General features: G+C 52.9%; 1 protein-coding gene across 2 annotated transcripts; it reads left to right on the forward strand.

Moving 5' to 3' along the window:
• Positions 1–25,553, forward strand: LOC117019310 (tyrosine-protein kinase ZAP-70). Of its 2 annotated transcripts, XM_033100930.1 has the most exons (14): positions 1–76; positions 307–378; positions 9,591–10,041; positions 10,636–10,796; positions 18,488–18,626; positions 18,725–18,806; positions 18,889–18,935; positions 19,157–19,208; positions 20,190–20,382; positions 20,920–21,126; positions 22,989–23,181; positions 23,261–23,401; positions 23,497–23,609; positions 25,067–25,553. In XM_033100930.1, exons 3-14 carry the CDS (start codon positions 9,640–9,642, stop codon positions 25,188–25,190), a joined length of 1,854 nt encoding a protein of 617 aa, XP_032956821.1. In that variant the 5' UTR covers positions 1–76; positions 307–378; positions 9,591–9,639; the 3' UTR covers positions 25,191–25,553. The 2 variants fall into 2 exon arrangements, with proteins under 2 accessions (XP_032956821.1, XP_032956822.1); XM_033100931.1 differs by lacking the exons at positions 1–76; positions 307–378; positions 9,591–10,041 and adding an exon at positions 10,225–10,445.
• Positions 25,554–26,502: the final 949 nt, after the last annotated feature.

The following is a 26,502-nucleotide window of genomic DNA, read 5'->3' on the forward strand; positions in this document are numbered from 1 at the left end:
TGCTGAGAGCACATCAGGCCTTCCGGCCCAGGTCCCTGCCCGGCTGGGGCCTTCGTGCTGTCGCTGCTGCATCCAGGTGAGTGGCCATCCTTTGTTTTTTGCCTCTGTCCTGCCAGCACAGCCACCCCAGGGGACTCTGGGGCAGCTGGCAGAAGGTGAATAAAACTCCCCCCAGTGAGAAACTGGCAGGGCGGGACCTCCTTACACCTTGCCTGAGGGGTTGGTTAGCCAGCGGGGGCCTCAGGCTGGGGGCTTGGCCTACAGAGAAACCCAAGTTGTTTTCTTGGGCCCTCATTCTTCATCTAGAAGCAGCTGTGAGTCTGCGTTGGGGACCAGAGACCTTGTGGGTGGCCCGTTTGACTGGACATCCATCCCCAGGTAAGTCATCACGGATGGAACAGCTGGCTGCTGTCTCCAGGGGTGGCCTGGGTCTGGTGGAGGAGGATAGAGTCCGGAGCGCTGTTGGACTGGGACAGGGGGTGTCTAGCTGGAGAAGGAAGCAGACGCGGCCACACTGAGGGAAGCAGCACCCCCCACCCCCAACCCTTTCAGAGGCTCAGCTGAGTAGAAGTGTCCTGGGGACACAGAGGTGCCTGTTCAGTTCCTGGCCTCCCGCTGGGCCCCGCCAGGGCAGCATTCTTGGTTCCAGGAAGCAGGGAAACCTCCAGAGAAAGTAAACCTGTGCTCTGGCCGGAGGCCATGAATGTGAGGGTGGCTCAACAGGGCTGTGAATCTGAACAACAAAATGCCGATGAGTACCGTGAGGAGTCCGGGGCAGGCTTGAGCCACTTGTACGGCAGCTCAGGTTAAACGGGTCCCAGAGGGGTGAAGGAGCAAAGAGCTTGAATCCCGCTCAATCGCTGTGTGTCGTTGGCAAGTTGCGTGGCCTTTCTGAGCCTCAGTTTATATATCTGGTACATGCAGATAAAAATACTGGCACCTAGTAGGTGCTTGACTCCTGACTGCTGGGTGAGAGGTTTGGAAAGGTGCCCCAGGAAGGAAACGGTCTTGGCAGAAAGGATCAGGGCTTCGTGTGGTGAACAACTCAAGATGATCATTGTTACTGTTCTTTCAGCCAAGGCAGCAAGCACACAGTAGGTGTTGAATAAAGCTTGGCTGAGAGATTAGGCTCTGGGACTCCTGGGGTGCCAAGTCCTTGGGTGCCATGTGCCCAGGCTCTTCTGCCACCCCAGAGCTGCTTCTTCCTCCTCTCGCCTGTCCTCCAGCCTCATGCATGCAGCCCGGCAGGGACACTGGGCAGTGTTGAAGTGTACACTCTGGAGCAGGAGACCTAGATTAGCCTCCTGGCTCTGCCACCGACTGTGTGTGCTGTGTGACCTTGGGCACACAGAAGTGAAGCACACTCCACCTTTGCATGCTTCAGTCCCAAATCCACAAATCCTTCACTCACAGGGCTCTTGCAAGGATTAGGTGAGTGAATACATCTAAGTGCCTGGCACACAGTAGGTGCTATATAAGTATATTGCTATAGTTGACCCTTGAACAATGTGGGGGTTAGGGTTTTTGACCCCCGTACAGTTGGAAATCCATGTATAACTTTTGACGCCACCGTCGTCTGTCTGTATCCATGGGGGCTGGTTCCAGGACCCCTGCGGAGGCTCAAGTTCGATACATAAAATGTCCTAGAACAATGGCTACAGTCACTCCTACGCATCTGTGGATTCCCAACCGCGGATCAAAAATACTGTTTTCGACCTGTGGGTTGGTTGACTCTGTGGATGCGAAACCTGGGAGACGGAGGGCCGACTGCATAGTTACTGAAAAATATCTGCGTGTACGTGGACCAGGGCAGTTCAAATGCTTGTAGTTCCAGCATAACTGTAGTTCTGATGATCATTCCTCACTCCGGGTGGTCTCAGGCTCTGGACTTCATATCCTAGACTGTCCTGGGGGCTGCAGCAGCCAGACTGCTCCATGCTGACCACTCCCGGTCCCTCCCCAAGCATAGGGTTAAGACACAGCCAATTTTACCTTCCCTCTGTCCCTTGGGGAGTGTTACTGGCACCTACATAGTAGCTATAGGCCAGGAATGCTGCTAAGCACCCTGCAATGCATAGGACCATGTTGTCCCCACATCTCCACCAGGCTCCGTCCTCCAGACTCATCCCCTAAACCTTTTTCCATCTCCCTTTTACAGTCACAGAGCCTGATGTGCAGAGAGGGAGAGCTCCTCGTCGTGGTCACACAGCCCTTAAAACCCAGGCAGCAGACGTCGGGGTGGGGTGGGGAAGCTGGTGTCGTGGCATCATCCAGTCACTCAGCATACACTTAGAGAGTCTGCTGGATGTGGGGACCTGCCCCTGGCCCCCAGACAGCCTGGGCCCTGACAGTTGAAGGCAGCTCAGGGGACAGTGACACCTGGGTCAGTGCGGGGTCTGTGGGTGGGGGAGCCTCTGGGCACACAGCTTGGAACCAGGGATTCCACTGTCCTCGTGGACTGGAGTGGTTGATGCCGGCTTCTGGGTGAGAGGCCTGGGTTCAAATCCCAACTGCCATTGCAGGCTGCATGATTCTGGACACAGCATTGACCCCTGTAAGCCTCAGTTTCTTTAGCTGAGGAGGAATGGGGCTAGCAGTGAATGGAGGTGAGATGAGGATTGGATTAAATGGATAACGCTCGTAAGAGGTACCACCCAGTCCCTGGCACAGAGGCTGTTGTTGTTGCCCGGGTGATAGGTATTTATCAGAGGCAGCAGGGGCTACAGGAGAAAACAAGACAGCTGGAGGCTCTGTCTTGGGGCGGTCGGCCTGGTCAGAGGCAGACGAGCAGACTGACAGGGGTCCTATGCAGCCATCAGGGCTGTGATTTGGGAGGACAGGCCCTGGGAGAGCAGAGGCGGTGCCTGACTCAGCCTGGGCAGGAACACTTCCAGGAGAGGGGACAACTGAGGGGACCTGCAGCATCTGGCCAAGGGAAGGGTGTGGGCGCCGTTCTGGGAACAGAAAGCAGCCTGTGCAAAGGCTGCTGGCGTTGGTCCTCTCCTCTCCCACCGTTGTTAGTGGAGGAAGACTCTAGACCCACCATTCCCCCTTCTCTCCTAAGGAAGCCCCCACGGCCCCTCGTCCCTATCCAGGGACTCGCAGAGGTGTGTCCACCCATCACAGCAGGCTGCATACCTTTTCAGGTACCTGGCATCAGTGGCCTCTGCAAACACCACAAACGTTTATTGGGCACCTACTATGTACCTTGCTGGTATAGGCAGGGGAACAAGACAGGGTCTCCACTCTCACACTGTTCACGTTCCATCATATTATAAGATATGTCATAACATTTGTTAACATATGTCAAAGATCACATGTCAACAAGTTGATATATATATATCCCATTTTTGGTGGTAAAGAACAATAAAGCTGGCTCAGGACAGAGGAAGAAGGGGAGGTGATTTTAGAGAGGGACGTCGGGAAAGGCCTCTTGGAGGAAGGGATGATGTTTAGGCAGAGACCTGAATGAGGTGAGGGATACTGGGGGAAGTGTCCAGGCAGAGGGAACAGACTGTGCAGAGGCCCTGAACTTGCATCTTGCCTGATTTGTTTAAGTGACCTGAACGTGTGGCTGCTGTAGGGCGAGTGAGTGCAGGGAGGTGATGGGGCAGGTGGTGCGGAGCCTGGGGTCACTGCGAGCGAGGCGGGGTCCTGGAGCTGCGAGCAGGCAGGACATGGACGTGGAAGGGTGGGCCGGGTTTTGTGCTCGGTGCTCCGCGAGCCGTCGCTCAGGGAACCTCCGCAGTGCCCCAGTGTTGGGCACCTTTGCTGGCTCGTTTTCCAGGTGGGGTCTGGCGAGCTTAGCTCACTGCTCAGGACCACACTTGCTCCTATGCAATGGATCCATGATTCCATGATTCCAATCTGACGCCCTGTTCAGAGAAAAGATATGAAGGAGCCTGTTGCCGTCTATGACACCATGCTAACTGTTGTCCTTGTGACTTACTATGTAACCCAGGTGGCATTTTGTTAGCTGACAAATGCCTGTGCTGCCTCTGTGTGTGGGCATAGGGGGCCCCACCATGGCCGGTGGAGTAGGAGCAAGAAAGATGGCTTCAGGGGGGCCTTGGGGTCTAGGGCAGAGGACTAGGGGTCAGTGAGATGAGCCATGGACAGTGAGGAGCCGGGCCCTCGTTTCCACAATGCCTTGGGTGGGGACGCTTCGGGGTCTGACTGCGGGTGGCATGCAGAGCCTGCAGGCCTGGCTGGGGCCACTCCTACCCACTCCTAGCAGATCCAGCTCCTCTGCAGCCTGCCTCCCCTCTGGGCTCTCACGATGGCCATTTAGTTGGGGCTCAGAATATGTTGTGTGGAACAGTGGACCTTCAAGGCCCTGCTACATAGCTGTGGGATTAAACAAAGCTGGAGAGGGACCTTCCACGCAGGTCTTTATTTATTTATGTATTTATTTGTCTATTTTGTTCTTTAGATTCTACATATAAGTGAGATCGTATGGTATTTGTATTTCTCTGTCTGGCTTATTTCACTTAGCATAATACTCTTTAGGTCCATGTATGTATTTGCAAATAGTAAGATTTCATTCTTTTTTATGATTGGTCCATTGTTTATATGTACCACCTCTTCTTCCTTCAGTCGTCAATTGATGGACACCCAGGTTGCTTCCACATCTTGGCCATTGTAAATAATGCTGCAGTGAACATAAGGGTGCATATAGTTCTTTGAATTAGTGTTTTGGATTACTTCGGATAAATATCCAGACATGGAATTTCTGGGTCATAAGGTAGTTCTATTTTTAGTTTTCTGAGGAACCTCCATACTGTTTTGCATCAGAGTCTTTAATATGCTAATATGCTTTTCAAAATATATTGATCCCTTGACCCTTTTTCCTCCCTTTGCAGTACGTTTGGGGTGTCAGGTTTTCCTGGAACAGATATAATTTAACCCCACCTTTACACAGGGAGGGCGCTTAAATGGTAGAATTTCAGGCAGATGTGTCTGGCCAAGGATCAGAGGTTTTCTCCTCCCTGTCTCAGGGCCGGTGTCCCTTGGTGTCTGGGTGGAGCTGCACACTCGGAGAAGGCCAGGTTAGGGTGTCACAAGATGCTCACACACTTGAGGGGAGGCAGGACACAGCCAGCCCAGGCAGGACTGGGGTGGGGAGTCTCACGGAGGGCACATCTCTTGCGAAAGCCATGGAGTCTGTGGGGCACAGCTCAGGACAGAAGCAGCTGATCCTCGGGCCGAGTCTGGGGTCTCACAGGACGCTGCAGACGGGCCCGGCTGCTCTGAAGGCTGTTGATACTGTTGTCATGATTGCAGTGAGGCGGACAACTTGGGGTAACGCTGAGGACGCACAGAGAGCACTCCTCTCTCTGGGACACCTTGGCCTCGGGTCCACGGTGGCCAACCATGGCTTATGGCCCCAGGGGCCAGCCTCTCCCCACCCCCACTTCTGCACCAACCCCCTTTCGGCTACCCAGGCTGCACCTGCGAACCACTGTGGGGAGGAGTTTCTCAAACTGTGTTGTTGACAGTTTCCTGCCACAGCTTCCTGCCCCAGAGACCAGATTCCCCAACCTCACCCCTCCCCACGGTCGCTGGACAGGCCCCCACCTTACTGCCTTGTCCTGTGTCTACGGGGAGCAGCTCTATGAACCTGTGAGGCAGGGCTGGCTGGACTTGGGAAGTGGAGTGGGGAGGGCCTTCTGAGGGGAGGGCACGCCAGGGATAAGAATTTGTAAGCAGATTTGCAGAAGACTAATAGTGCAGCCTAGCTGGAGCAGAAGGAGGGCTGAGGAGTTCAGTTAGAGTCAGTGGAGTAGGCAGGAGGGAGCCACAGTAGGTTCTTGAATAAGGGAGGCCCTGGGTAGGAGATGCGTAGAAGCAACTTGCAGACCCCTGAGCTCAGCTCATGTGGGAAACAGACTGTAGGGTTCAGCCAATCACAGGCACCGTCAGCTAGATCAGGATCTCAGGTTTTATTAATAGAAACAGTGGGTAGAGATCAAAGGAGGTGATGGCAGCACAAACCGACCTCAGGAGAGAGATCTGGACTAGACAAGTGGGAGTGGCAGCACAGTTAGCTACAGACAGGATGGCCCAAGTGAGGGGACCGGGTTGGGGACGCAGAGACCTGGCATCAGAGAGGGAGGAGGCCAGCCGGGGAGTCCATGGAGACTGGGGAGCAGCCTGTGTTTGGGGGGCAGGCTCTGAGGCTGGATGGAGGGCAGGGGTCAAGAAAGGGGAGCAGGAGTGAAGACAGCCCTCCTTTTCCGATTTCAGTTATTATTTTTAGTGCGTGGTGTGTCTTTACCTTCCAGCTCCTTTATCCCCCTTTAATTAAAAAACAAACAAAGGTATAATTTGCATATAGTAAAATTTACTCATTTTAGAGAAAAATTCTGTGAGTTTTGACAAATACATAGAGCCAAGAAACCACCATGTCAATTAATACATAGACTATTCCCCCAAATTCCTTCATGCCCGTTTGTAGTCGGCACTCCCTCCATCCCCACACACACACAGACTGCCGCAGCCACTGAAGTGTTCCCCATTGATAGGTTTGAATGGAATCACACGGTGGTAGCCTTTGAGTCTGGCTACTTTCACTCATCGTGATGCCTTTGAGGGTCGCCCGTGCTGTTGCGTATATTACAGAATGACGGCCTATGATGGCTCCACGTGGGGACACAGCTGCAGTCCCTGATTAGTCGCCTGCCGGTAACTTCTAGGACACCCAGGAATCCCCACAACCCTGGCCCTCCTAACCCCGTGTCAGAGGTATCTGGTCAGAATGCAGGTTCTGGCCCCTCCTTCAGCTGTCCCAACCCAGATGTCACCTGAAATGATTTGCAGGCCTCACCTGAAAGGAATCACAGGCCTTGCCTAAAATGATTCCCAAACGTCACCTGAAATTTTCAGTACAGCAGGTCCTGAAATAATGCTGTTTCATTCAATGCTGTTTTGTTATAATGTTGATGAGAGAAAAACAAACAAACAGGATTCCCGGCGGGGCCACTGTCAGTGTGCACTTTGCATGTCCTCCCCGTGTCCGCGTGGGTTTTCTCCCAGGACTCCCACATCTCAAAGATGAGCATGTGAGAGGATGGCGTGTCTGCATTGTCCCCGTCTGAGTGACTGTCGGGTGTGTGTGAGTGGCCCTGTGATGGAAGGGCGTCCTGTCCAGGCTGGGTCCCACCTGGCGCCCTGAGCTGTCAAGAGGCTCTGGCCACCGTGACTCTGAACTAGAATCAGAGGGTTGGAAAACAATGATCTTGCTTGTTTTTATTCATATTTGTTCAATGTATGTTGAGCTCACCTTTATGCCAATGCTTAATATTAGAGAAGTATTTTGGGTCTTATTTTGAAGTTTGATGATGTTTTTGTGACTAGAAATATGCTGTAGGAACCTAACTCTTGTTTCTATCAATTAGTCTCAGGTACAACTGATTTGTTACACGTCGTTTTGCTTAAAGTCACTGTTTCCAAGACCCTACTGACGTTAAGTGAAGACCTGTATCTTCCTCTCAGCCCCAGTACCCATCCTTGCATGTCCCTGGACACCCAGGGGAGAGGCACCCTTGCTCAAGCCACAAAAGCTTCCTCTGCACTCCTGCTTACATTTGCTTAACTAAGAAAGGCTCCAAAGCTCCTTCCCTGAACACAACCTATGCCTGGGTGGCTTTGTTGGGCCCACCTCAGTAGAGAAATGACCAGAAACTGCTATGGGGAGATAATTTTTTTCAATGTCACATAAAAACTTACAAATATATAGAAAAATGGGAAGAATTAGTTGTACACCCATAGCCACCCCCTAGATCCTACAATTAACATTTTGCCATAGTTGCTCAATCACATACAGTCGATCCCATTATTAGTGCTTCCTGTATTTGCGAATTAGCCTATCACTAAAATTTATTTGGAACCCCAAAACTAATACTTGAGGCACTTTCACGGTCACAAGGACACATGCAGAGCAGCAAGAAATTTGAGTCAACTGATGTTCATGTTCCCGCCAAGCTTGTACAAGACACTCTACCTTCCTGTCTCAGCTCTCATACCACAAACAAGTGCCTCAGTCCACTTGGTGCCAGATTTTTGTGCTGTTTGTAGATTTCACTGTTCCAATGGGTCCCAAGTGCAGTGCTGAGGTGCTGTCTAGTGTTCCCAAGTGCAGGCAGGCTGTGGGGTGCCAAAACGGTGTTAGATAAGCTTCTAGTTATAGTGCTGTTGGCTGAGTGTTCAATGTTAATGGATCAACAACATAAACCAAGGTGCCTTTAAACAGCAGTACACATAGAACAAGGCTACATATTGATCAGTGGGTGAAAATGTAACCAGAATCTCAGAGGATCCTAGCCCTGGATTTCCTCTATGGTTTAGTATTTGCTAATTCCATGTTTGCAGTGACTACAGAACTACTGTGAATAATAAGATTTGACTGGACCTATCTATTCATCTATCAGTCAATATTAATTTTTGGTTGCCTTTCAAAGTAAATTACAGTCATCGATAAATATTTCTGCACACAGATCATTAACTATGGTTCAATATTTTATGGTTCTTTTTTACTGAGGGATCCAAATACAATGAAATGAATAAATCTTAAGTGTACACTCTCTAATTTTTGAGGAATTCAGACACCTGTCCTACACAATGCTTATCAAGATATCGGACATCACCATTACCCCAGAAAGTTGAAGGTAGATAATTTTAGGTTATCTGCCTCACCAGATACCCATTTACCTAAATATCCTTAATTCCTTCTCCCCATATATGGTATTTCCCAATCACATACCTCATTTTGTTTAATGGCTCTATCAAACTTCACATTGGAGTTAAACCCTAATGTATTTAACCAATCCCCTATTGATGGATATTCAGATTAGTTTATGCTTTCTAGAAATGTGTCCATGAAGGCAGAGGGGGCAAGGCAAAGGGAATTTCTAAGGCTGTGGGGGAAAGAATCAGTGAGACGGGAAGACAGAGTAAGCTTCCTTTGATGAGCAAAGCTTATTCTAACCTCAGGGTCTTTGCACTTGCTGTTCCCTCTGCCTGATGTGCTCTCCTTCCTGCTTTTTGAAATGTTAGCTCCTCCTCATTCTTTAGATCTCAGCTCATATGCTACACCTCTTCAGAGAAGGCGACCATCCCAGTTACTGTGGCCTCTTCTCTCTCTTAATATTGCTCTATATTTCCTTTATAACACTGACCTAAATCCGTAGCTATTATTTTTGTCTCTTTGTTTATTGCATTCCCTCCCCCAAGACTGTTATCTTCAAGAGGGCAGGAACCATGCCTGTCTTTTCCACGCTTATCTCCAGCATTGGCCTGACACAATAAGAATTCAACACGTGTTTTGGAGATGAATAGTTCCAGGTGCTGGTGTGAGGGGCCAGTCGTGTAGTCTGGGCGCTCCGCACAAATTCTCTGAGAAGTCAGAGGTGAGTTCGGGACGCAGGCTAGGTCTCCTCTCCAAGTTGGTTCTGACACAAAGCATGCTCTGCACGATCGGCACGGATGCCCCATCAATGCGGCCTCTCTCCCACTATCTCTGGGCCCACGGACGGAGCTCAGGTAGGGAAGCGAGGCCCTGACTTGCCCCAAATCCCGCTCTGAACCCGCAGGGTCTGGTGAGGCGCAGGGGCGCGCAACCCGCGCGGAGCAGCGGAAGCGATGCCAGACCCCGCGGCGCACCTGCCTTTCTTCTACGGCAGCATCTCGCGCGCCGAGGCCGAGGAGCACCTGAAGCTGGCGGGCATGGCCGACGGGCTCTTCCTGCTGCGCCAGTGCCTGCGCTCGCTGGGCGGCTACGTGCTGTCGCTGGTGCACGACGTGCGCTTCCACCACTTCCCCATCGAGCGCCAACTCAACGGCACCTACGCCATCGCCGGCGGGAAGGCGCACTGCGGCCCCGCTGAGCTCTGCGAGTTCTACTCGCGAGACCCCGACGGACTGCCCTGCAACCTGCGCAAGCCGTGCAACCGGCCGTCGGGCCTCGAGCCGCAGCCCGGGGTCTTCGACTGCCTGCGCGACGCCATGGTGCGTGACTACGTGCGCCAGACGTGGAAGCTGGAGGTGAGAGCGCTGGGCCGGGGCGGGCTCCGAGTGGGCGGGGCTGGGGAGGGCGGACCTGGGGGTTGAGGGAGCCTCTTCTTCCGCTGGCCCTTTGCCGTGTTGCGTCCGATTTGGAAGCCGGAGGGGCGGGACTAGGAGGGGTCCTCTGAAGCAGGGGCCTAAGCGAACACAGACAGGAAGGGGGAGGTCCCTCAGGACCCTGAAGGAGAGAGGCTTGGGCTGGGGGCGGTGCCCTGGGGTAGGGTGGCCAGAAGGGCGGTGGGTTGTGATCTTCGACCAGATGTACTACACCGAGGTGTTCGACTACCAGTATCAGAACTTCAAGCTCGAGATGTGCTAGGAGCCGGCTGGAAGGCGGGGGCTGGGGCTCGGCCCTGGATGGGCGGGGCCTGGAACGAACTGAGGTGGGAATGTGGACAAAGGAGGGAGGCTGTCCTCAACTGCCTGAAGGACTTAACCCAGGGGCGCCTGGTTAGGGTAGGAGTGGGGTCTCATGGGAACAGAGGCAATTGGGAAGGTCCAGGAGATAGAAGAGGGTTCCCGTGGCCACGCACTTGGGACGTGTCCAAGTGCCCTTGACCCTCCCGTCCCTAGGGAGACGCTCTGGAGCAGGCCATCATCAGCCAGGCCCCTCAGGTGGAGAAGCTCATCGCCACCACAGCCCACGAGCGGATGCCTTGGTACCACAGCAACTTGACGCGTGAGGAGGCTGAGCGCAAACTCTATTCAGGCTCGCAGACCGACGGCAAGTTCCTGTACGTGGGGCTTGGGCCTGGGCTTTGGGGCAGTGAGGCGGGCGCAGGTGTCAGTGTGCCCGTAGAGGTGAGCAGCGTGCCTGTGCTCCACGTGCAAGTCGGGATGCGTTTCTGAGTCTGCAAAGGGCCGTTCCACGGGGCAGGAGCAGCAGTGGTGAGGACCCCAGAGCTGGACGGCCTAAATTGGAATCCAGTGTCTGGTACGTACCAGCTGGGGACCCTGGGCAAGTAGCTGAACTTCCGCCTGCCTCCATTTCTGCACCTTCATTCAACACAAATTCACTGAATAGGCACCATGTGCCAGGCACTGTTGCAGGCTCTGAGGGCATGGTGGTGAACAAAACAGACACGGATCCCTGTCCTTGTGGAGCAGGTAGACAAAAAAGATGAATCAATAAAATACAGTCTGTCAAGTGGTGGTGAGAGTGTGCAGGTGGGGAGGGGGGTGAGAGTAGGTGGCTGGAAAAGGCCCGTCCGATCAGGTGATTTTTGAGTAAAGAACCGAAGGAGGTGAGAAGTGAGCTGTGCAGCCCTCTGGGATAAGGGAGGTGAGTACAAAGACCAGGGGACAGGTTGGTGGCACGTTTGAGAACAGCGAAGAGGCCAGTGTGCTTGGAGCTGAGTGAGTGAGGGCTGGAGTGGGAGAGGTGAGGGAGGGAGGCGGTGACCCCCTCTGCCTGCTCTGTGGATGAGTGGTGCCTCCCCAAGGGTCTGCTACAAGGATTGCATGACTTACTATGTGTAAAGCAACATGCAGTGTCTGGCATGTACTAAAAGTGCAGTAAATGTTAGCTGTTGTTATATATGGGTGGACACATGTACTGGTATGTGCCCATGTCTGGGCCACAGCTGAGCCAGGTGGCTGTTTGTGAATTGGTTATTGTGAAGGTATCTCTGAAGCTATTTACATAACCTTGCTGCGTGTTGGAAGTCTTGCTGGCTGCTGCTTTCTGGTCTGGACACAGGTCCCTTTGTATAACGGATGTTATCCAAATGTGAGCTGACATCACTCAGGCCTCGAGATACAGTGAAACTCGGTGCCTGCCTCTTTCCTGTGACCCCAGGAAGTCCAGCATCCTATCCTCCCCAAGGTGTCTGAATTCTCAGGGCCTCCATTCCCTGTTCCTCTCTTGGGGCCACCTTGTGGACCCCTTCCTCGATTTCCCCACCCATGTGTGGTCTCTGTGCGTGTACCAGATTACTTGCGGGTGTCCCACAGGATGCAGGTTCCTCCACAAGACTGTGCTATCAGCTGATAAACTAGATTTTTTACCCTGCCTAATGACTTAGGCTAATCCCACAGGAGAGGAATTAGAGCAGCCAGTTTTGCAAGCAGTCTGTCCCAGGATTGGAATAAGGAGCCATAATGGAGGTGACGAGCATCTCACACACAAGTGTTCGGGGCTCTTACTTTCCTTTTGGAATGTAAACTTGCGGGCAGAGCCTACCATCTTTTAGTGAGGGCTGGCACTTCTCCCGATGTTACCTGTCTTCATCCAGAGGCTGCACACTCCCCATCGAGGGTGAGATGCTCACGAAGGTGCTGCGGACATTTGGTCCTGCGTCTCGCACACATCCGTACCTCACTTGCCCGTGTACATGTTACCCCCGTTGCCTGAGTGTCTGGGGCTCTCTCCAAGCCGGCCACATGAAGGAGGCTGTATGACCCTCCAGTTGGTACAGCCACTTCTGGTCTCTGCTTTCTCCTCATGACATGTCATTTCCTTTTCCGTTGTTTTCACAGTCTAGGCTTCCCTTCCCTGGTTTCATCTCAAGTGCCTAATTCAGCTTTTCATCACCTTGGTCTTTGCCTCCCTTCTGTCTTGGTTTTTCTTCTTCTTCTCTACTCCCCACCCCGGGCGGAACTGGTGGAAGGACTGGAGGGTGGAGCCAGGGGGCTTCTGAGGGCCCATCCCAGTACAGCTCTGACCTGTTTCATATGTTAAGCTTTCGTGAAAGATGTTGTTTGACAAAGGAATCCACTGCCAAAAGGAAAAGTTTTTGCACCAACGCAGCAGTAGTTATGACAGGCTTCGAGTTAACTGGCCTGTTGAGATGAAAGGACTCTCAGGAGAACCAGGGCCAGTGACTTTGAGCTGCTGGGCTCGGCCTATCCAGTGGCCTGGAGGCTCAGAGGCAGGTAGGATCGGCATGGCCACAGAGGGTGAGGCTGAAGGACCTAGAATCTGGGCACAGTACAGAGACTGAAGGTGGCACTTACGTCAGAAGCAGGTGGAGCGGTGACAGTTTGAGGGACAGTGACTCGTGCCGGGAAATGTCAAGAGACAGAAGCAGCTACAATGAGCCAGACTGCTGGAAAATCAGGCAAGAAGTGCTTCGGATGGACACTATTGTCGACTCTTCTGGCAGTTCCTGTAGCCAGTATCTGCTTTCTCAGTATGTGGCTAGAGCCGAAGGTCACAGCTGTAGGCACAGAACCTCGTGGGGCAGGGGTGAGAGAAACACCCCTGCTATCACGGGGCCTGGGACACGCCTGGAACTAGTCTAGTTCTGAGGTCAGGGTGTGACAGAAAGATATGCATGCCACTCAGGCTTGGAAGTGAGACCAGGGACACGCTTACCACTGACTGTTGAGAATATTAAAGAAGGGATGGCATTGTTCCTAATGATACTTGCTGCCACAGCTCTCTGCATTTCTGCATAATTGCAGCATTTGTGGTACTGGTTGATTCAACTTGATAAGAAACTTGACCCCTGGGAAGGGCCTTCAAGAGAATATTGTTAACTGGTTCTGAACTTCTGGATCATGGATCCCTCTGGGAATCTTACCGAAGCCGAACCCCTTTCACAACCTCCCCAAACATGTTTACGCCAGAGATCTTGCATACGAGGTCGGACAGTTAAGTTCATGAACTTACCCTAGAAAAAGTGCTCCATACCTCACTGCTGAATATCACCACGGTCACCTTCGAAGTCCTCCCCTTGGGAAGCTTTGCACCAACACCATTACTTAGTCCACCCTTCAAAGCAATTTTGGAACTCTTTTTCTGGAATGGCCATCAGAGCTGTCATTGTATTATCCTTGATGTCCTGAATGTCAACAAAATGTCTTCCTTTCAATATTTCCTTTATCTTCGGGTAAAGAAAGAAGTCACTGGGGACCAGATCAGGTGAGTAGGGAGGGTGTTCCAATACAATTATTTGTTTACTGGCAAAAACTCCCTCACAGACAGTGCCGTGTGAGCTGGTGCATTGTCGTGATGTATGAGCCATGAATTGTTGGTGAAAAGTTCATGTTGTTTTCGTCTAACTTTTTCATGTAGCCTTTTCAGCACTTCCAAATAGTAAACTTGATTACTGTTTGTCCAGTTGGTACAAATTCATAATGAATAATCCCTCCGATACAAAAAAAGGTCAGCAACATTGTTTTGACTCTGGATTTGGACGGAACTTCTTTGGTCATGGAGAACTGGCTGACCTCCATTGTGCACTTTGACACTTTGTTTCAGGGTTGTATTGGTACACCCATGTTTCATCACCAGTGATAACATGGCCCAAAGCATCGTTTTGTTTCTCCCAAAGGTCTTGGCAAACGTCAACTCTCCTTTGCTTTTGTTCATCGCTGACCTCCTTCAGGACCATTTTTGTACATACCTTTCTCATGCCAAGATGTTCAGTTAAGATTTTTTCCTGTTTCTCTATTGATGTTCCTTGGTCTGCTGTGCTTCTCACAGTCCGCTGACGATTTTGATGCACAATTCGATGAATTTTTGCAATGTTTTTGTCAGTTCTGCTTCTTACTGGCTGCCCTGATCTCTCTTCATCAGTGAAGCGTTCTTTCCCCTCAGAAAAACGTATAATTCATTTATATACTGCCATTTTCTTCATGGCATTATCCCCATAAACTTGGACTAACATGTCCCTGATTTCACTTCCACTCTTGCCAAGTTTAACAAGAAATTTATTGTTTGTTCGTTGCTCTAATTCAAGTTCAGACATTCTCGCGACAGCACACAAAAACATGGAACAACAATAATGTATGCCACTCAGCAAGACACTGCCACACACTGTCAACAGGAACACAGCTGTGAGACACTGATACACCTTACTAAGCTGTTTGCACAGTGCTGCCAATGTAAGTGCACGGTGGCAAGTTTGTGAACTTAGTTGTCAGCCCTTATATACTTACATGAGTTTATGATTGGTCCTGAATCTCATTCTCAGAGATCTTTTCAGATTAAGAACTTCTGACTTAGTTCAGTTTTCTTATTTTACATGCGAGGAAACAGGCACAGCAGATAAGTGGCTTGCTCAGGGTTGCACAGTTAATCTGTGACAGAGCTGGCTGTCAGTCCTACGTAGAATTAATGGTAGAGTCGAATGGAATCCTGGCTCTACCTCCAACAAATTGTGCAGTGTAGGCAAGAGCTCTCCTTGTGTCTCAGTTCCTCATCTGCAAAACGGGGATAATAACACTAGTACCTACCTTGTGGGGAACGCTGTGAAAACGAAATGACAAAAATGTGAAGAGTTTAGAACCACTATCTTCATAAATCTGGGCTCTTAATTTTTATCACTATTATCAGGTTATCTATATTCTTTTAAAAGTAGAGATGCAAGTTGATTTCTTCGCCTGTACCTCTAGCTTAAGTTCAAGTTTGAACTGCAAGGACAAAGAACTGCCCCACCTAGTGGTGTTTTGGTGAATAAAGTAGAATGTGGGGCGTTGAAATACATGGTGTGATCAAAACGTTGTGAAATGCTACTGCCGAGTGCCACCCAATGGAAAGGCAGGACCTTCAATACAGGAAGCAGCACATCAACCTTAGTAACAGTGTGTGACAAGTTTCAACTTGTTTCGTGCAGTCAGTCAGGTGTGAGCCATGCTGGAGAGAAGGTGTGTTTTAAAGGGTGCCGTAAATCATCCTCCATCATGACAATGCTCCGTGTCACACATCGCTTCTGGTATATGGCAATTTCTGTCAAATAAAAACATTACGGTGTGTCCTCATCCACCTTATTCACTGGATCTGGCACCGTGCGACCTCTGGCTCTTCCCCAAAGTCAAAATTACCATGAAAAGTAAACATTTTGAATCGATTCAGGACATTGAGGCAGCCACGACAGTGCAACTAAAGACACTCAGGAAAGAGGAGTTCCAGAACTGCTTCAGAAAGTGGCAAGAACGATGGGATAAGTGTGTTCAAAGCGAGGGGGAGTGTTTTGAGGTGGATTAATGGCAATGTGTCTTTTACTATAATAAATTCTTTAAATTTAGACATTCACTGTGTTTTTGATCACACCTTTTATATGGTGACCACACCAAAATCTTTGCCTAAGTGGTTATTTTCTGGGGATTGGTGACTCCTCTTTTATGTCTCTTTCCAAAGAGAGTGTTTCAGTTAGCTTTTGCTGTATAACAAACCATCCTAAAATGTCACAGCTTGAAACATGTCATTTATTCACCTTTGATTCAATGGGTTGGCAGCCTGGACTTAGTTCTGCTGGTTGGTTCTCCTGCTGGTTTCTTTGGAGCTCACTCTTGTGGCTGCAGTCAGATGGTGGGTTTCCGGGGGCTGGATGGTCTCGGATAGCCTCACACCCATGTTGGGCAGCTGGCAGGCTGGGTGCCATGTTCTTCACGTGACTTCTTCAGCAGGCTGACGTGGACTCACGTTAGAACCACAGTGGTTGCAGGGTTGCCAGGAAAAGCAAGAGAGGGCAGGCAAGCCCTGATGGTCAACCACTTTCCAAGCCGTTTCTTGTGTCATGTTTGCTGATGTCTTATTGGCCAAAGCAAGTCACATGGCCAAGCTCTGATTCAGGAAACGTGGAACTAGGCTCCAGCTACCGATGGGCAGAAATGCCTAATGTGTGGCTGTATTTTCAGTATTCCACACACATTTGCTGGTGAGCGGCTGGGCGTTGAGTTTCTGTTGTCAGTTCAAAACTTAAGGTTTTGACCTTAAGAGATATTTTCACTTCTCAAAAGGAGAGAAGCAGTAATTAGAGACCATAACCTCTAGGCTAGCCCACCAGTCTAGCTATGGAAGTGCTTTCCATTCTGTGGGACATTTGTTTGTTGTGGGGTTCCCCCCTTGCTGTTTGGTGCTCCCCATCACCCTATTCTGGTTTCCTATCTCTTCTGGCATCTCCTCACTTTCGTGGGCTAGCGTGGGACCTGTATTGTTCTCTGGGGAACTTGCTGTGTTGAATGGATGGGACATTCACAAACCACCCCTCAGTCCTTTACATGGTGATCTAGGGGAGATTTCTCTGTTCCTTTGATCCAAGGAAGTGCTTGATTGCAACTTGGGCTTACATCTGACTTGTTCACCACTGAATCTCTGCCTTAGAATGGTGCCTGGCACATGGTCGACACTCAGTAAACATTTGTCCTGTGAATGGATATCCATGGCAGATCCCAAGCGCTGTCTGAATTTATACGACTTGTCGGGACTCCAGTGCTATTTCAGGCTGCATGCTGCCAGCCAGCTATTCTGTACTCAGTGCAATTCCTGTGTTTGTTGGTCAGACGCCTACACCTTCCGCAGAGCCCGAGACCTCCAGGACCAGCTGCCCTCTGTCCTCTGGTGGACGTCTGCCCCTAACTGTGGAATAGAATCTTGTGCCGGTGACTCATGGTGGCAGATGATGACCAGTTTCACCGTGGGGTGTGAGGGTGTGGGCGTTGGGCTCTAAATCAGCGTGTGTGCGCATGTGTCTGTGCGTGTACACGTGTGTGTGTGGGGGGTCAGGTTGGTCTGTGTGTACACGTGTGTGTGCATATGTATGTGTCTGTGCATGTGTGTCAGGCTGGCCTGTGTGTGCATCTGTGTGTGTGATCAGATTGGTCTGTGTGTGTGCACATGTGTGGTCGGTTGGTCTGTGTGTGCATGTGTGTATGTGCGGATAGAGAGGCACGATCTTTGAGGGCTCAATTCCCTTTCATAGACATGGAAGATTTATTTATTTTGGCAAATTTCCAGCAGAGGACAGTGAAGGGTCTCATTCTGTCAAAGGTTCGTCTGTTAGGATAACTGGCAGGTCTATTGTGATGACAAGGTGACTTGTTCTGATTGGTACGAAGGTGTCCCGTGTGCTGGCCATGGAGTTGTGCTTACCTTTGTTGCTCTTCATGAGTAGTGCATGGGAATGCACTTCTGCACAAGAGAATGGTCCTAAGTCTATATGTGTAGTAGAGCTGTGTGTCCCCTGTGAGTGGCTCTGTGGCCACCAGAGGTGGCCACATAGCCTTCCATGGGTGGCCAAGTGTCCACTGTGGATGAGTGAATGTACTCTGTGCTTGGCTAAGTGTCCCCTGCAGATGGCTGAGTGTCCCCTGCGGATGGCTGAGTGTCCCCTGCGGATGGCTGAGTGTCCCCCTGGGTGTCCTAGTGTCCAGCTGTGGGTGGCTGAGTATCAGGCAATGCAGGCTAAGTGTGTGCGGTGGGAAGCCCAATGCTTCCCTGTGGATGGATGGTCACATATCACATTACATGACTATCTCCTGGGATTACTGGTTCTCCTCTTTGCTGCCCCCAGCCTCATGCCCCACTGGCCTGGAGGTTACCAGTACGTCTAGAGGTTGAGTGGGGCCTGACCTTGGCTCCCCCTGTCTCTTCTGCTTCTGTATGATGCCCTGTGTGCACGGGTGCTGGGCTCAGGTGGGGGGCACCACGAGAGGGACTCGGGGTTGTAGGAGTGGCCTCCTTCCTTGCCCCTGGCAGGCTGAGGCCCCGGAAGGAGCAAGGCACGTACGCACTGTCCCTGATTTACGGGAAAACCGTGTACCACTACCTCATCAGCCAGGATAAGGCGGGCAAATACTGCATACCTGAGGGGACCAAGTTTGACACCCTGTGGCAGGTGAGCTGCTTGCCCACCCTGCTGTTGGGGAGACGCTGGGGCGGGGTTCTCAGGCTCCTGGGGAGCACGGGAGCCCTGCCCTGATGCCCTCCTTGCAGTTGGTGGAGTACCTGAAGCTGAAGGCTGACGGACTCATCTACTCCCTGAAGGAGGCCTGCCCCAACACCAGCGCTAGTGCAGGTGAGTAGGGCAGCGGGGGTGGGCGTGGGGTGGGAGCGGGAGATGCGTCCCTCACCCCTCACCCCCCTTTCTGCTCTCCCAGGGGCCGCTGCTCCCACACTCCCAGCCCATCCATCCACATTCACCCACGTGAGTCAGTGGCACCCCAAGGTGGGGGCCTCAGGGATGGAGTTGGTGGGGCCATGGGTTTTGTTTCCAGGGCGAGGCTGGGGTGCAGAGCAGGGCTGCTGTGGACCAGGAGGCTCTCCGCCTGCACTGTCCCTGGGAGTTGTCAGGGGATATGGGTCTCATGAGAGGGGTGGTGCCCCAGCTCGGGCCCTGCTGACCCTTGCTGACCCCATGACCTTTAGCCTCAGAGACGGATCGACACCCTCAACTCAGATGGATACACCCCTGAACCAGGTGAGCTGGCAGAGGCAGAGGTGTATGATGGGGCTTGTGCCAGGCTGAGGGCAGGGTCCCTGCTGGCTCTGAGTCTGCTGGGGAACAGACATGGGCCTGGCCTGGCCTGTGGCAGTCGGCTTGGTTGGCTCTGTGCATACACTGAGCTTACAGAGTCCTGCACGGGGGCACTCCCATCACACCCACCTGTGTGCACGTACACGGGCTCATGCTGACCTGCAGGGGAGGACACCTGGCCGTGCCTGGGCCACCAGGCACAGACACACATTTGTTAAACACCTATTATATGCCAGTTATGCTCCAAGCTCACGGGCATATGAGCTCGTTGGATTCTCCATAGGAGGTAGCCACAGTAATTACTTTCATTGTATAGATGAGAAAGGAGGGCAATAACTTTCTAAGTCACGCAGCTAGGCAGTGGTGAGGCAGGTTTGGAACCCAGGCAAACGGGCTCCAGAGCCCACATCCCTAAAATGCCCTGTTGCCGATGGTCCCGTGTTTGCTCTGTGCTGCTAACCTGCCCATGTGTGGCTCAGAGAACACACATAGTTGTGGGTGCACGGAGGCTCCCCTTTGGAGCCCTTGAAACATGGCTGTGTGGTGCCTGCATAGACACGGGCAAGCATGGACATAGGTGCACGCACATCAGTGCACACGCAGGCAGATGTGCATGCTCCAGCTGGCACGCTCATGCTTGTGCCAGCACACACACAGATGTGGGTGGGAGTGTACATGGGTGCATTTGTGTGGACACAGGCACCCGCCTTTAGTCCACTTGGACATGGCTTCCCAGAGATGGGACCAGAAGTGCACACACACGAACACACTTGTACCCTTGTACATGTGCACGCTCTGGGTGGTACACGCCTGTCTGGGACACATGCCTTGTGGGTGCTGAGGCTGCCCTGCCCTCCCCATCCCCCCCGTCCCTCGCCCTTCCCCTGACCTGGGAGTGCACACCTGTGTGTGTACCCTACCCAGCATGCCTAGCACCCCCAGAGAAAGCACGGCCACTGCCCATGGACACGAGTGTGTATGAGAGCCCCTACAGTGACCCTGAGGAGCTCAAGGACAAGAAGCTCTTCCTGAAGCGTGAGAACCTCCTGATAGCTGACATTGAACTTGGCTGCGGCAACTTTGGCTCAGTGCGCCAGGGTGTCTACCGTATGCGCAAGTATGGCTGCCCCTGTGCGGTGTGGGGACCGATGGGGGTGGTGGCAAAGATGGGGTGGGGGCCAGGATGTGACACCGTGTGCCTGGGAAACAGACCCTGGGACAGGAACTTGCTAGAGGACGTCCTGGGAGTGTGCAGTGGGGACAGTCCCAGAGGCGTGAGAGAAGCAGCCTGGGACTGGAGGCTGGCTGGGCCATGGTTGTAACAGAGGCCTCGGCCAACCCCCGGGAGTTGCAGAGGCGCTCTCTGAACCCCTGCGTCGAGTGGTCATTGGGTAAAGGCTGTTTCCGGGGAGGGTGAATGAGATGCTCTTTGCAGCGAGGGGCGGTTCCCGGGGCGGGAGTTGGCTGAGTGCCGCTCCAGCCGAAGACACTGCTGGGGGCTCCGTGCCTGGGCCCTGGGGGGCGGTAGGGTGTGAGGGAGCCGCCCACAGCGTCCACGGCACGTCCCAGGAGGGGCAGGCTGGGGGCACTGGGCGGCGGAGCAGGGCCGGTGCTGGCTCACCGCGCACCTCCCGCACCGCGTGCGTCATGGCAGGAAGCAGATCGACGTGGCCGTCAAGGTGTTGAAACACGGCACCGAGAAGGCGGACAAGGACGAGATGATGCGCGAGGCGCAGATCATGCACCAGCTGGACAACCCCTACATCGTGCGGCTCATCGGCGTGTGCAAGGCCGAGGCCCTCATGCTCGTCATGGAGATGGCGGGCGGCGGGCCCCTGCACAAGTTCCTCCTCGGGAAGAGGTGAGCGGCTGGCTGCCGGCGTGCGGTCTGCCTGGACACACGGGGGTTTCTACGTTCACGGGCCCACCTACCCCTGCGCACACCCAGACACTAACTGTGCCACTAACCGTGTGCCCCAGCAGCTCTCAGTTCATCCGGCCTCAGTTTCCTCGTTTGTCCCGCAGTGGTGCGCCCTGTGCTTCCCTCAGGAGGCCCAGTGAGGGTCAAATGAGCCTATACTTATAAAGTGCTTAGAACAGTGGCTGGCACTGCTTGTCAACTAAGTGTGGCTCTAAATGTTGTCATCATTGCCACCCTACTCGCGGCCACATTCACGACCTGTGTAATTAAGTCAACTGTCTAAAGCAGCGTCGGCTAACTGCAGACACTTTGTTTTGTCCTGCATGGTTTTGCATTTGTAAAGGGCTGTAAAGGGAAAAAAGCACACACAAGCATATGTGGCAGAGCCCGCATGCAGCTTGCAAAGGCTATATAAAGTACTTACTACCTTGTTTCCCTAAAAATAAGACCTAGCCGGACCATCAGCTCTAAGGCGTCTTTTGGAGCAAAAATTAATAGAAGACCCGGTTTTATATAAGAGCAGGTCTTACATTAAAATAAGACTTTGTCTTATATTAATTTTTGCTCCGAAATGTGCAGTAGAGCTGATGGTCTAGCTAGGCATTATTTTCAGGGAAACACGGTATCTGGCCCTTTACAGAAAAAACTGACCAACCTCTGATCTAAAGAAATTGCCAGTTCATTTGTGTTCCCATGTGCCTCAAGCTCTTATCCTCACAGACACTCACTGAGGCCTGTGCCGCCAGCCCACACTCACCTTCAAGGTGAGCCTGGCTCATGCATTTGGTCATTCCACAGATGTCCAATGGGCAATTTCTCTGTGACAGGAACTATTACATCACTTGGAATTCATTAGTGAATAAAAGAGACAAAGGTTTCTGCCTGAATTCTGGTTGGGTGAATAGAGGCTTTAATAATTATAATACAGTAAGGTATGGAGTATGTTGGAAGATAAATACTATGGAAAAGGGGTTGTGAATGTCGGTGGGAGGTGACAAGGAGGTGAGGTCTGTGCAAATGGAGGCAGCCCAGCGCGGCTCTAGGGCAGAGCGTTCCAGTCAGAGGGACAGCCAGTGCGAAGGCCCTGAGGTGCACCCGTGCCTGCTGTGGTGGAGGAACAATACATGGGGGCCTGTGGCTGGAGCTGATGTGGCTGGGGAGGTGACAGGCAGGTCATGGAGGGCCTGGTGGGCACAGGAAACACTTGGATTTGACCCTGAGTGAGCTGATGGACCAGGGAGTCAGAAGCTGGAGCGGGAGAAGTGGAGGGTTCTGGAGGGGTTCTGAAGGCAGGGCTGCCAGGTGTGCTCACCGGTTAGATGCTGGGTGTGAGAAAGGTGCCAAGGGCAAGGCCAGGGCTTCTGGCCTGAGTAGGTGAGAGAATGGAGGTGGAGAAGAGAGGGGGTGGGGAGAAGGAGGAGCTGGCCGTGTGTGTGTGTGTGTGTGTGTGTGTGTGTGTGTGTGTGTGTGTGTGAGAGAGAGAGAGAGAGACGGAGAGAGAGAGAGGGAGAGGAAACAATTGAGCTTAGCTTTGTTCTTGCTGTCTGAGACGCCATGACACCCTGGAGGGCTCATGGAGGATGCAGCAAAGATATGAGTTTGGGAATCAGCCTGTGGGTGAAATACGAGTCTCCGACTGCACGAGTGCCGAGGCTTTGCCTGTGTGTCACTGCTGTGTCCCCAGCCCCGTGCCTGGCACACAGCAGGTGCTTAATATGCATGAACACACGCCCAGCTGGGTTAGAGATGTGGGCTTGGCCCCCTTGGGAATGTGGGCTGACCCCGCCTTCCCCTGCACCCAGGGAGGAGATCCCCGTCAGCAACGTGGCAGAGCTGCTGCACCAGGTGTCCATGGGGATGAAGTACCTGGAGGAGAAGAACTTTGTGCACCGAGACCTGGCAGCCCGCAACGTCCTGCTGGTCAACCGGCACTATGCCAAGATCAGTGACTTTGGCCTTTCCAAGGCCCTAGGCGCTGATGACAGCTACTACACCGTGAGTCCTGCCCCTTTCTGCCCAGGTGGGCAGGGGTGGGGGGCCCACACCCTGCCTCAGCAGTGTCTCCTGCCCCCAGGCCCGCTCGGCCGGGAAGTGGCCACTCAAGTGGTACGCGCCCGAGTGCATCAACTTCCGCAAGTTCTCCAGCCGCAGTGACGTCTGGAGCTTCGGGGTCACCATGTGGGAGGCCTTCTCCTACGGCCAGAAGCCCTACAAGGCAGGCGTGCGCGTGTGCAGGCGGGCGGGTTGTCGCTGTGGGGTGGCGTGAGGGCCCCAGTTACTTACGTGTACATTTGGCTCTGGCTTGAGCAGAAGATGAAGGGCCCCGAGGTCATGGCCTTCATCGAGGAGGACAAGCGGATGGAGTGCCCACCGGAGTGTCCGCCTGAAATGTATGCACTCATGAGAGACTGCTGGATCTACAAGTGAGTGCCAGCTGGCGGGTGGGGACCTGGCAGTACTGACACGTGGGCCTGGGACAAGAGGTCTCAGTGGTCCGTCGTTTGGTCCAACAAAACTCCCTGGTGTCATCCCACCCAAAGATGCTCCCCAGTTCATGGCCTTTCCAGCACTCGGCACCGTTAGCCCCCCCATATCTATGCTTGGCTCCCCAACACACTGACACTACAGTGTTCCAATGGGCCAGCACCCTACTTGTGGACACCCAGTGCTCCAGCATCTAAAACCTTTGTCCCCCGCTAGCCAACACTTCACCCATCAATCCTGCAATACTCAACCAAGTTAGTACTCTTACCAAACTAGGGTGTGTCATGCAGGGACTCTGGTGCCGCTCTCCGCCTAAGAACGCAGGCCGTGGTGAGGCCGAAAAGGAACACCCATGGAGCCATGGATAGGGGAATCACACCACTATAGTCTTGCTGGGGGCTGGGTTGGAGACACAGGAAGCAGGAGCCACACGGTGTGCTATCACCCGTCCGCTTCTCTGCCAACCAACCAACTTGCCAGCGTAGCCACGGCAGTTATGTTTGTGGCTAATGGCTAACTGGTTACAGCTGATGGCCATCTACTACTCGAGCCAGCACCTTTCCACGTGAGGTCCAGGGCCTGGAAACAGCTCTCCTGGCTCTGTCCCCACAGGGTACCAAACTCAGACATGGGATATGACTCCAGTAGGAATTCCTCAGTCCCCACAGGTACCCAGACAGGCCAACACGAAAGCACACCAACGCTCAATATATTCAGAACCACATCTCTGGTTGAAGCCCAAAGCTCGAACTCCTAACACCATCAATATCCTGCCTTTCCATCAGATAGCAGGCAGCACGCGCCCAAATGAGTTGTCACCCCACATTGGCTGTGCAGTGCACACATCCCACATTCGATACCTGTCCTTCCCTGGCCAGCACCGAAGACATGAATACCCGGACACCCAAGCAATCCAATATGTAGGATAAATAATGCCCTCCCTACTCCAACACGCCTTAACCTGCCCACCGTACACCAGCACGCCAACACCCAGAGAGGCTGGCCCCTGACACCCCAACGATTAAAGGGGTATCCCACACGTAGTGCCCTTAGTGTCCCGCTCCCCACTAGCCCCACCGCCTCAGTGCCTGCAGCTAAGGGCAGGCAGCATCCTTGCACCTGGCCCTGGGTACATCCCGTGCTCAGTGCTTCAGCTGGTCACCCATGGTCAGTAGTGTCAGCCCAACGCACAGTCTTGTTAGTTACCACCACTTCCTGTCTGTCAGCCGTTCTTCTCTCAGACCCCTGAATTCCAGATCTCACACCTGAGAGGCTGCCCCCTTAGCCAGGACTGCCCGACGGCCCCCATGATTTCTGAGCCCCCTGCATGTCCACCTCCAGCTGAAGTTGGGTTCTGGCCATGTGATCAGTGGCCTAGCTCTGCCCATCCCCACAGGTGGGAGGATCGTCCCGACTTCTTGACTGTGGAGCAGCGCATGCGGACCTACTACTACAGCTTGGCCAGCAAGATGGAGGGCCCCCCGGAGTGTGGGCAGGGGCCCGAGGCTGCCTGTGTCTGAGCGCCCACCTTGCCCAGGGCCAGCAGGCCCCTGTGCCCCCCTTCGCTGTGTGCTCAGCCCTGTCTCAGGACCTGCAGTCTGGCTGGGCCAGCTTACTTCCTCTCCCCCACCAGCCGGGCTGTGGAAGGCGACAGTTGAAGCCTGAGGCCCACACTGTCTAGTGTTGCCTAGTGTTGTCACCTGTCCTCTGGCTGGAAGAGGACAGAAGCTCAAGGGAGGTGGGGATTGTGTGGCCTGGTCCTGGGCTCTTAGGGATATTACTTACAACAAGGACCCTCCTTCTTCTGGGCCCTGAAGGGGAAGACTCTGGACATCTGCAGGTGGCAAGACCCCAGTTATTGGAATAAACTCAGCTTCTCTCTTGTTGGAGATTCCTCATTTTGGGGGGATGAGGGAGGGACAAGGAAACGGGTCAATGAGAAGTGTCTGAAAACCACGTTCTTTGTGTGGGGCTGGTTTTCCCACTTCTCTGCCCTGGGAATATTCATGTGAGTGAGGGGCTATCACAGTGGGGAAACTGAGGCAAGTGAGTGTGGGGGCTGAAGGGCTGTGTGCGTGGCTGGGCCTCGCACAGGTTCCCTGTCTTTGTGGATTGCACGGTAGCATCACCTGGGAAGACTTCAACAAATGCTGACCCTCTCCTAACCCCACACCTCCGCACTGGTGCATTTTAAAGTGTCTTCAGGTAATTCTACCCCCAGGAACAACCTAAACTCCGTGGTTGCCCTCCATCCTGTCCCCTGCAATCCTTCTCAGCTGCACCCCCTTCCTCCCTGGGCTGGACAGTCATAGTTGGGGTTTTTATCAACTGGTGCCCTCAAGTGCCAGCTGAGTCCTGCTCAGAAGACCTGTCATTGTCATGGCTTGGCCCTCCAGAGACCCACGTGGAGCCCGCCCGCCCGGGGAGGGTGAGGAGGAGACAGCAGTCCTTATTTGTGGAGATCTGGAATGCCTGTGGTATTTGTAGAGCTGTGGGGCGGGGGCTTTAGCTGTTGTGCAAAGTGGGAGCGTGAGTTCCAGATGGTGACGCCGGGGAGCAGACCCCTGAGCCCTCGTGACCTGTGAGTACATTGTGGAACCAGGAAACGGACACTGGGATTATTAAGTCACATACCTTGCTGTGATTTTGCCATTTGCTATCACGTTTTCATGCTTTATATGTTAGCCTCATAGTAGCATGTTCTTTAATGAACTTTGTATCCTACATGGAAGTGAGTTCAAAAGACCCCCAGTTATACAGCCAACTCCACATACACAAAGGTCCTGAGCTGTGTGTGTGCGTTTGGAGAGCAAGTCTGTGAAGCACTGGAAT

Source organism: Rhinolophus ferrumequinum (genome assembly GCF_004115265.2).
Source record: "Rhinolophus ferrumequinum isolate MPI-CBG mRhiFer1 chromosome 13 unlocalized genomic scaffold, mRhiFer1_v1.p Super_scaffold_3, whole genome shotgun sequence".
Taxonomy (NCBI): domain Eukaryota; kingdom Metazoa; phylum Chordata; class Mammalia; order Chiroptera; family Rhinolophidae; genus Rhinolophus; species Rhinolophus ferrumequinum.

Excerpts from the sequence above, each read along its gene's own strand:
- LOC117019310 (XM_033100930.1), top strand. The coding sequence starts at position 9,640 with ATGCCAGACCCCGCGGCGCACCTGCCTTTCTTCTACGGCAGCATCTCG. Across the intron at positions 18,807-18,888 it reads CAACACCAGCGCTAGTGCAG|GGGCCGCTGCTCCCACACTC; the intron begins GTGAGTAGGGCA and ends CTGCTCTCCCAG. Across the intron at positions 23,402-23,496 it reads ACGGCCAGAAGCCCTACAAG|AAGATGAAGGGCCCCGAGGT; the intron begins GCAGGCGTGCGC and ends TGGCTTGAGCAG.